Below are 11,462 nucleotides of genomic sequence, written 5' to 3' on the forward strand. Positions count from 1 at the left end.
TTAATATTTAGTCCAATTTGAGAAAAAGACCGCCAGAAAACAAAAATATTCTGTTTATTTCACAGATAAAAGAGAAAGAAAGTAAGAATGTACATGGGATAAGCATTAACGTAATAATGTAATATTGCATCTTTTTAATCCCCTAAAGCCAATCAATTTATGACCTAATTTATGCATAACTTTAGATAATTTTGATTTGCATAGAACTTGCAAACTAGCAACTTGCGCACAACTGTCAACATGGACAAGCACCCTAAAGTGAGCCAGTGTCAAAATTAGGAAATAGCTTTTATAAATAGGTAGATTTCATTCATTAATTGCAAGATTGTAGATCTTGTGTAGGCCGATTCTATTTTCTTAGTTGGAAAGGACTTGGAGGCAGGGTTAAGAGTTTAATAAAGCTCCACAGATCAGAGACCAGAAGAGCTTATGTAATAATAATTAGATGTTTTTTGTTCGTCCATCTGTCTAGCTAGCTGTATATATCAGTTGTCTATAGAACAGAACATTTATTATACCCCTGGAAAAGTGAGAGGGTACATGATTGGGATGTCCGTCTGTCTGTTACCCTTCGGGGTGCACATCTGTTTATTCTCTTTAGAGAAGTGGACAGGCTTTCGCCTACAGTGAACAGGATTTCGCATGGATGTAGGCGAACGCCTGTCCACTTCTCTAAAGAGAATACACATCTGTTATGATCCACAACTCTTATACCAATGAATGATATTAAATGAGATTTTCACAGAATCTTTGTTACATAAGGCATTGTACATCTCCTATTAGGCCAAAAAAAAGTTAATCAATTGTTTCTCAGGCCAAAAAAAACAAAATTCAATGCGACAGACAGGCTTTTTTTTTTTTTTTTTTTTTGAAGCAGGATTTAGTATACACCTTTTTTTTAAAGTCATTTGTTCAATAAAATGATATCTACTAATTCTTAAGTTTTGTTCTCTGAAATTAATTATAATATGTATTCAACTTTAAATAATGTTATTCCAAACATTTATTTTAAAGTTAAATTATAAAATACTGTGGATTTGAATAAAGATATTGTTTTTCTAAGTAAAAATGTCTATTTTAGCATTTATGAAAAGGGCAATAACTCGATTTTCTTTTTCAACTTGGAAAAATAGAAAATTGAGTTATTTCCCTTTTCAAAATGTCAATAAAATTGATCAATGCGGCCGTTTTTGAACTGATGCGGCGGTGCCTGAGAAACAATTTATTAATTTTTTGGGGCCTTACTATACTTTTTGATCTGACACAAATTAATTTTGATTTCTTGAAGTAAAACATGGACACTGCCTTTATTTCTATAATATTGAAGGGAACCATTTCCTCCCATACCACAGAATAAAATTGAATGATCTTTCACAGATTCTTTATTACAATATAATGCCATTGTGCATCCCTATTTCACGTTTTGATCTGACACTTGACTTATTTTGTCATGGCTCCCAGAGCAAAACATATGGGAGGAGGGGGTATCATTTAGTGAGCTTATAGCTGCAATAATGTAACCCTCTCCGATTTTTTAATCTGATGTTTTCTGGAGAGGGCTACAATTCCTCAGCATCTCTGTAATTGTGCAAATATTTTTTTTAAATACGGGCGACTGCAGGTAAAGTAAATTGTTTTTACATTCAACTTACTTCTAGTACGATGAAATTTTTATTCACTGTCAACAACAAAGCCCGTTAAATGCGAAAAACTTGATGTAAAATAACTCTGCATGTGTACCAGTTGGTCTACTCAGCAGCCATGACAGTTCACGTGTGGCGTACTGAGACTTTCACTTGAAATTTAGAACAACTTAATAAAGCAAATGTCAGTGTTTATGATTAATTGTGCTGAATTGTATCACAAAAACATCGATAAATAAAACCATTTCAAGTGTTATTTTTATGCGAACAGCGATATTTATGCTTAATACCAGGGTATAAGGGAATTCCTAAAAGATCTGCTCCTATAGAACCTAAATTCTCATTGGCTGTCCCAAAATACAATCTATCAAGCTCAGTAAACATGGCAGATAAATTCAAGTTGTGATGTTGACATACATGAAAAATAACCGATATATGGATCGTTCTGTATATTTTTGGATTGATTTATGTCTTGGATAACTACATTTTTGGAGTCTAGGTAAGAAATGTTAATAAAATAGCTATCTACTGACAATTTGAGCCGAAATCCGTGCGGGAGCGAATCGCTACCGCAGCTGCACCATTGCGGAGATCCTAAGGAGTTGTAGCCCTCTCCCAAAATAAACAAAAAAGGGCTACATTATTGCAGCTAGTGAGCTTAGTGCTCAGAGTACCTCCAATTTCTAATTTAGAGCTCAGACAAGTATGAAATTATGACAATAATAAGGAAAAGATACAAGTTACGAATGAATTAGTAAATGACAATATGACATTGCTCTTTTCAATAAAAGTCCTGTTTCAGTTGTCCGCCAATCTGTAAGCAGTTTTTAAAAATGCTACTCCTACAGTTTTTATCTGATTTCAGTATTACTAGGCACACAAATTGACTACATTAAGTTACATGATTCTGAGTGTTTATCCATATTTTATTTCAGTGAACAATGTTGCTATGGTTACTAAAAATATAGATATTTCTATGAAATACTTTTAAAAACATACTCCTCCTACAGTTAAGGTCTGCGTGATTTCAGTATTACTTGACACACTAGTAGACTACACTAATTAAGACACATAATTCTATTTATTGATTTCCAATTTTCATAAACAATGTTGCCATGGTTACTAAGAATAGAAAATTCTGTGAAATACTTTCCTCCTTCTAATTAATTTGGCACAGAAGTAGACTATACTATGATAATTATCTTTAATGATAATAAGAAAAAGTCAATTTTAGAAATGATTTCAGCAAATTTTGGGAAGGATATAGAATTTCGGAATGGGGTTGGTAGTATTGTAGATTGTTTATAAAGAGACATGAATAAAAAGTAAAACTTAAGATTGTTTGATTTAAAAGTATTTTATTCACAAATGTGGGTACTCCATGTAAGGAGTTCCATACCTGAAAGGCTTCATACTTTTTTACACCCCCCAACTTTTGTGCAAGTCAGATAAAAGCAATCTTAAGACCTGAGATCAAATGTGCATAGCACAACATGATAAGAAATTGTTTTCTTGTTCATATTTTTAGGTCACCTGAGTAACTCAGGTGACCTAATGCTATCCGTTTTCGTCCGTCATCGTGTGTCGTGCGTCGTGTGTTAACATTTGAACATTTTCAGCTTCTTCTCTGAAACCGCTGAACCAGTTTCTACCAAATTTGGTATACAGCATCTATGGGTGAAGAGGAACAAAATTTGTGAATTTTATGGTCCCCGCCCCCCTAAGGCCTGAGGGGTGGGACCAAAACCACTAAAATTATTGCAATCTTTAAAAATCTTCTTCTTTACTCCTGGACGTCAAGCAGGCAAACTGTGGCATGAATGTAATGAGCATTGAGTCCTCTACCAAAATTGTGAAATTCATGGCCCCAGGGTCAGGGGTTCTAGTGCTAGGGTGGGGCTATATAGATTATATAGTGAAGATGCATGATTTCTTTGAAAATCTTCTTCTCTGCTCCAGGGTATTAAGTAAACTAACTAAGTACATAGTTATGATGAGCAAGAGTGCCTCTTCCAAAATTGTGAATTTTATGGCCCCAGGGTCAGGGGTTCTGGTCTTAGGGTGGGGCTCTATTGATCATATAGTGAAAATGCATTAATTCTTTGAAAATCTTCTTCTCTGCTTCTGGGTATTAAATAAACTATCTAAGTACATACTTATGTTGAGCAAGAGTGCCTCTTTCAAAATTGTGAATTTTATGGCCCCAGGGTCAGGGGTTCTGGTGTTAGGGCGGGGCCCTATTGATTATATAGTGAAAATGCATTAATTCTTTGAAAACCTTCTTCTCTGCTCCAGGGTATTAAAAAAACAAGGTAAGTACATAATTTGTTGAGCAAGAGTGCCTCTTCCAAAATTGTGAATTTTATGGCCGCAGGGTCAGGGGTTCTGGTATTAGGGCGGGGCCCTATTGATCATATAGTGAAAATGCATTAATTCTTTGAAAACCTTCTTCTCTGCTCCAGGGTATTAAATAAACTATGTAAGTACATAATTATGTTGAGCAAGAGTGCCTCTTCCAAAATTGTGAATTTTATGGCCCCAGGGTCAGGGGTTCTGGTTTAAGGGCAGGGCTCTATTGATCATATAGTGAAAATGCATTAATTCTTTGAAAAATCTTCTTCTCTGCTCCTGGGTATTAAATAAACTAATTAAGTATATAGTTATGATAAGCAAGAGTGCCTCTTCCAAATTGTGAATTTTATGGCCCCTGGGTCAGGGGTTCTGGTGTTAGGGGGGGGGGGCTCTATTGATTATATAGTGAAAATACATTAATTCTTTGAAAATCTTTCTTTTGCTCCTGGGTTTTATGCCAATGAATATAAATTATAAAAAGAATATATAAAAGAATATATATTTATGATGAAGAAAGGTGCATCTAGCAAAATGGTTATTTTTTATCCCCCCTCCCCTCCTGGGTCAGGGGTGGAAGGGGGGGGGGGAGTTAGTCTGAAAATAAATTAATGTTTTGAAATCTGCTCTTTGATATTAATCAACCATTTTATGATAAAATTTGCAAAATTTTGAAATATGTGGCCCCAAGGTCAGTGGTTCCTTTAGAGTGAGGTGCACAACTGGTTACAAAGTGGAAATGCATTTTCTCTTTGTTACTCTGATCTACCTTTGGGTATTAAGTTAATAGAGCAAGCATGCTAAGTCTATAATTATGATAAGCAATGGTGCCTCTTTGAAAATTGTGAATTAGGAATTTCATGGCCTCTGGTTTAAAACACAAACCAAATTTAATTGTTTAAAAGTTGTTACACAATACTCAGGTGACCTATAAGGCCCGTGGGCCTCTTGATAAGATGTGTGCCAACCATTCCAGATACAGTAGGAAAAAATCTGTTGTCCTTTCTTCATAATTCCTGACAACTTTCAAAATTCTTGAATTTCATTTTGCACCTTTTTTTCATTAAATCAAAAACTTCACCCAATATTGCTGACCTTTGACCATGTTCAAATTTTAGAGAAGCAATTTGAATGTGCTAGGCCAACGGTGATGAATACAAAAAAGACACAGAAAACTTTTTTTTTATATAACTTTAATTATGTTAATTATATCTGAACACTTAACACAACATCAAACAAATACATGGGTGAAAACTATTGTCGATGAATTGTCCATTCAGAGAATTTGCAAGCATTCATGAATTTCACTTTTGTCAATGAACTGTCTTTCGATGAGTTGTCCGGCACTGAAAGTAAACATAATATTTGCAGGAATGACATTTTGCAAGGGCAACCTCAACCAACAGCCCTTGCAAAAATAAAAGAGCAATACATGTATTACCCGTTTACCAATGCTTTTGAAGGCTTTCAATCATTGTACATGTATTCATCAGATCTAATTCTTTTATGCAGTTCATAACATTTTTTGATCTCTTTCTAGATAAGTTTACATGTAATTGCTTCTGTAAACTCTTAGCCTATTAAGATACCTATTGACAGAATAACTAATATTAATTAAATCTCGATTATCTTTCAGATTGAAGAGAAGTAATTAAAACCTGAAATATGTCTGCTGATCAAATTTCGTATTCTGAGAAGTACAACGATGAGAAGTATGAGTACAGGTAATCATCCAGAATTTCTTATTTAGAAAATTTAAAAGTCGCTATGTTGTTATCATGACGTACTGGTAGTAAATAATTCTGATCATTTTGTTGTCATTTATAGTCAATGGGGAGATAAATTTAAATTTATTTTAGATTTTATATCCTCTAATTTTCATGCATACAAGATTAATGCTAAAAGTAGTCTTGAATTTCATATCAGTTATGTTGATTTCTTTATTGACAAGTCTTTGTTCGAATGTTTGTTTAATTGAAGTTGATATTGTAGGCACGTTATTCTTCCAAATGACATTGCAAAACTGGTTCCCAAGAATCACTTGATGACAGAGACAGAATGGAGAAACCTAGGGGTGCAGCAATCACCAGGGTGGATTCACTACATGGTGCATACACCAGGTAAACCTAATCAGATAGAAAATCAAGGCTACTAAAAAGTACACTAGATATTAAAAAAAAGCCTGGAGGCCCATGAGCCACAATGTTCACCTTGGCCCTGCTGTTCTTCAGGAAAAAAAAACAAACATTTTAAAGAACTTACCCCCCCCCCCCCCCCCCCCCCCCCCAATGATAGTTTCCAAATGATAGATCTCTTTGTAGCTTAAGGGATCATGACCTATTTAATTGAACTTGAATCCAAATAATACATGGTTGCATCACTTTCAATATGACTTATATGGCATTGCTGTGTTTTTTTCCTACAATTTTTTTCAAGGGAAGTGAAAAATGTGTCAGATTGACACTTAATGACAGCAACCAGTGATACAGGAAATTCCCTAAATTCACAGTTCAGGTGAGCAAAAGAATGAAGGAAGAAATATGCTAAAATAGGTAGTTAGGGGGAAAATACTTTAAGTATGTAGTAGGGATAGCAATCGATTACAGAATTGCTATTCGGTTAACCGCAAGACGTTCCAACCGATTAATCGGTTAGTCGTATCAACATGTTCATTTTGACATTTCTTCATATACACAAGAAGGCTAAAAAAGACTTCAGAAGTTATATTCTGTTAATTATCTTGATTGGTATATTTTATGTGCATAGGAGTATATTTTATTTTAATTTCAATATATAAGAAAAAAAAATGAAGAAAACCATGAATCTTGCCTGAGAATCAGACACAGATAATTGTCCAATGCAGATGTGAAAGAAGTTTATTCTGCATTGTCACCATAATCAAAACTATGTCTGAACTCTCACTTTATTTACACTTTTTTTTCTAAAATATGACAAAACTTAATAATAGATAATGGCAAAATATAGACATACTAATTTCAAGCCCTAAATGGTGATGTTTTTACTATCATTAAAAAATCACATGCATGCAGGGCAGTCGGGGTAACAACATGATGTTTGAAAAAACAGCAATTAAGGACAGATGATACAAACAAACTTTTGTCAACAAAATTGAAAATAACGACTTGAGTCATGTTTTAATGAATAAATTGAACAAGTTTCACCGCGTAGTTTTTAAATTTTTAGTCAAATTTCCGCAAAAATGGGATTTGAAGTGAAAAATATTTGTATAGATTATAAGGATAGTTTCAGAGAGGCAGACTTTTGAACATCATAGAAGGTTTACGATTTCATTATATTCTAGAAATATATTATTTGCATCATTTTCAATGAAATTAGGCCAAAAAATATAAACCAATCCAGGCATCCATTTTTTGTTTGTATCATCTGTCCGTAACACTTTACAAACTGACCAACTACCCCGTGACCCCAATCAGGAGAGCTATAAATACGTCCAAATTATTTAATTACAAGATATGTAAAAACGCTAAATGAACTTTTAGCAATGTTTTCCTTTCTTAAAAGTGAATTTTAAGAAAATATGTTCAATTTTACATACATTTTTAGCTCACCTCCACGAAGTTGGGGGAGCTTATGTAATACCCTCGGCGTCGGTGTCGGCGTCCCGGGTTAAGGTTAAGTTTTTTGGAGCAGTTTTCTTTTTAAGTATATCCTATATTGATTAGACATGCATGGAAGATGTTTCTGATGTGTTTCATTGTACCAGTCAAAGTTTCAGATGCTGCAATTTCAGCAAAGGAATGACCAGGTTAATGTTTTTGGAGCAGGTTAACATTTTTGGTGCAGTTTTGGGTGTAGGTCTCAAGATCTAAAGATGTACACTACCAGACTTGCTTCGGATGCTGAATCTGACCAACATTTTCTGGTTGAGTGAACAGGTAAATGTTTTTGGTGCAGGTCTTATCTCCATGCAACTATAAGCCCTGCTTGGACCAAACTTGCATGGATTATACATCTAAGGATGTACACTACCAGACTTGCTTCGGATGCTGAATCTGACCTACATTTTCCGGTTGAGTGAACAGGTTAATGTTTTTGGTGCAGGTTTCATCTCCAAGTAACTATAAGCCCTATGTTGACCAAACTTGCATGGATGATACATCTAAAGATGTACACTACCAGACTTGCTTCAGATGCTGAATCTGACCTACATTTTCTGGTTGAGTGAACAGGTAAATGTTTTTGGTGCAGGTCTTCTCTCCAAGTAACTATAAGCCCTGCTTGGACCAAACTTGCATGGATGATACATCTAAAGATGTACACTACCAGACTTGCTTCGGATGCTAACTCTGACCTACATTTTCCAGTTGAGTGAACAGGTTAATGTTTTTGGTGCAGGTCTTATCTCCAAGTAACTATAAGCCCTATGTTGACCAAACTTGCATGTATGATACATCTAAGAATGCACATTACCAGGCTTGCTTCGGATGCTGAATCTGACCTATATTTTCTGGTTGAGTGAACAGGTTAATGTTTTTGGTGCAGGTTTCATTTCCAAGATACAAGAGCCCTATAATGACCAAACTTGCATGGATGGTACATCTTAGGATGCATACTACTAGATGTGCTTCGGATGCTGAATGTGACCTATATTTTCCGGTTGAGTGAACAAGTCAATGTTTTTGGTGCAGGTTTCATCTCCAAGTAACTGTAAGCCCTATGTTGACCAAACTTGCATGGATGATACATCTAAGGATGCGTATTACCAGGCTTGCTTTGGATGCTGAATGTGACCTACATTTTCCAGTTGAGTGATTAGGTTAAAGTTTTTGGTGCAGGTTTCATTTCCAAGATACTATGAGCCCTATAATGACCAAACTTGCATGGACGATACATCTAAGGTTGCATTCTACCAGGCTTGCTTTGGATGCTGAATCTGACTTACATTTTTTTGGATGAGTGAAGAGGTTAAATTTTCATGCAAGTTTCATTTCTTAGTAACTATTAGCCCTATGTTGTTCAAACTTGCATGGATGATACATCTTAGGATGCACACTAATGGATTTGCTCTAGATGCTGAATTCAACATACATCTTTCAGATAATGTACCAGGTAAAAGTTATGGGTGCAGTTCTATTACCAAGAAACTATAAGGCTTATATAAACCAAACTTGCCCAAATGATGCATCAAGGGATGAAAACTCTCAAACTTGCTACAGATGCTGGATTTTAATCACATTTTTGTGACAAAGAACTAGTTTGAAGTTTTTATATAGGTCTATTCCAAAGTATCAGATCACAATTGCATAAATTTTGAATGTACACTTTTTGTTGGGTTATTGTGTGACTTTGCCTTACTTAAAGACAACATAGTTGAGGTGAGCTCTGTAATCTCTGATTACCTATGTTTATTCTTTCCAACTAACCGATTTCAGATGTTCTAACCAATTAGCATCGTTCCGACTGATTAATCGATTAACCGGTTAAGAATTGCCATCCCTAAGTATGTAGGAAATAAAAATATTTTACATTTTTTCTTGAATGTTTTGCATCGTTTTCTTGTAGATGGGCAATTCCCTCAGGCCTGCTTTCAATATTAAATTCTTATCATTTAATTGTAATCTACAGCTATAGAATGACGACAGACGTTCATCATAACGCAAAGCAAGCCCTTAAATTGTCAAGCTGCTAGAAACTTCCACTAGCAGCAAACCTATCAGGTGTTAGTAGGCAAATTTATTAATTAGCAACACCAGTTATTGAACGATAGTTACTTAATTTTTATAAATTCTTGTATAATTTTAATTTCAGAACCTCACATTCTACTGTTCAGGAGGCCATTGCCACAGACAACCCCACACCCAGCAGCCATGGCAACCAAAGTCAAGTAGGACCTGTCATTGAAGCAAAGATCTGTGATTCTAAGCCTTTTGTTTTGTATTATTTTTAATATTTGACAACGCAAGTAGTGGTATTTTAGTGTATACATCTAGTGCTGTTATATTATTTTGTTGTTTTGTGTATTGTCTGAAAGGATATTTCCTGGAAAATTGTCTGAAGGGGTGGAAACTTTTTTTTATGGAGAGGAGGTTGTTGACATAATTCATTGCTGTGGGGGGTCTTTTGAAGGGTTTGGCTACATAGTGATGTTTGAATGTAGCATTTCTAATTGAAAAGGAGCTAGAAATTAATGGTAATTAATACAACCCTTTATTTCATCAAAGTCCTTTGCACCATAGATCTAGAGGTACTAGTGGTTCCCAAAATTTGTTTTCATACTTGTTAACAGAAATTTATATTTATTCAATGGTTCTCTATATTTTCATTTGAATTTGACATTAGGTAATATCATGTAAGCATGTAACATCAATATTATGATAATCTTGAGTATACACCAGGGTTCGAAATTAACTTTTTTTAGCACTAGTCCGCACGGACTAGTGACTTCTAGCTTCCACTAGTCCGCAAACTATTCCACTAGTCCGCCCTATAGTATGTAAAAAGAACAATACAAATCTTAAAATTTTATCAATTAATTCAATGAAATATGTGTCCACACATCAGTTGGAAGCATGTGGTGAAAGAAAGAGGGTTTTCAACTTTCAGAAATCTCCACATGGTCACGTCTTTGTCTATTGATCACAATGTAGAAAACGCTTTATCGCGGTTGCGTTTCTCATTTATTTTCAAACATCTAAGAGACTCGGAAATAAAATTAATAAAATGTGAACCAACTCAAGACTTATATCTGGATTTGCACTAGTCCGTACGGACTAGTACCTTACAAAATCTGCTAGTCCGACACAATTTTTACTAGTCTCGGACTTACGGACATGAGTTAATTTCGAACCCTGTACACATTGTAATATTTTTTAGAAAATGACTGAAAGAATTTTTTTTTATGATTTGGTTGTGGATTTTATTAAGAAATTGAATATTCTTGATTTTGGGAAGTATTTTACTAAATAAAAAAAAATTCTAATCATATCCCCCTCCTCCCCTCCCCTTGAAATTTAAAACTGCATACCAGTTATTGGTATATTACCAGTCGTGTCTTCAACAGCCAGTAACATATTACTGTGTACAGGGAAATTTTTGCCCCCGTGTAATTTTTGCCCCTTTAGCCCTACCCACAGATGGGCAAATTTAAAACAGGACGAATTCAAAGAACACAGTATAATTTCTTAAACAGACCTGTGACTGGGTGAATTTAAAATGGGGCAAAATTGTTTGCAAGTATGAAAGGGCGAAAATAACCCTGTATACAGTAATACCGCTTTTAAAGTATATATGATGAATCAAAAGCTGGTAAATCCCAAAAGCTCTGTTGTGTATTTTAAATCAAAAGTTTTTCACTCCTTGGGATGATTTTGATTAGAGAATATCCCTATAGTTGATTTTATGAATACTATTATGTGAAAGTACCAGAAATACTTTTTGACATTTGTTTCACTTGGTTGTTTTCACAATTTTACATGGTCAGTGTTCATG

General features: G+C 34.7%; 1 protein-coding gene across 1 annotated transcript; it reads left to right on the forward strand.

Annotated features, from left to right (window-relative positions):
* Positions 1-10,356, forward strand: LOC134229017 (cyclin-dependent kinases regulatory subunit 1-like). The gene is made up of 4 exons (XM_062710728.1): positions 1-81; positions 5,638-5,716; positions 5,985-6,112; positions 9,783-10,356. Exons 2-4 carry the CDS (start codon positions 5,658-5,660, stop codon positions 9,860-9,862), a joined length of 267 nt encoding a protein of 88 aa, XP_062566712.1. The 5' UTR covers positions 1-81; positions 5,638-5,657; the 3' UTR covers positions 9,863-10,356.
* The last annotated feature ends 1,106 nt before the right edge of the window (positions 10,357-11,462 follow it).

Source organism: Saccostrea cucullata, unplaced genomic scaffold, assembly GCF_032062105.1.
Source record: "Saccostrea cucullata isolate Sc308-1 unplaced genomic scaffold, CSIRO_AGI_Scuc_v1 ctg253, whole genome shotgun sequence".
Taxonomy (NCBI): Eukaryota; Metazoa; Mollusca; class Bivalvia; order Ostreida; family Ostreidae; genus Saccostrea; species Saccostrea cuccullata.

Coding starts and splice junctions, on each gene's coding strand:
- LOC134229017 (XM_062710728.1), top strand. CDS start 5,658: ATGTCTGCTGATCAAATTTCGTATTCTGAGAAGTACAACGATGAGAAG. Junction 5,717..5,984: donor GATGAGAAGTATGAGTACAG/GTAATCATCCAG, acceptor TTGATATTGTAG/GCACGTTATTCTTCCAAATG. Junction 6,113..9,782: donor CTACATGGTGCATACACCAG/GTAAACCTAATC, acceptor TTTTAATTTCAG/AACCTCACATTCTACTGTTC.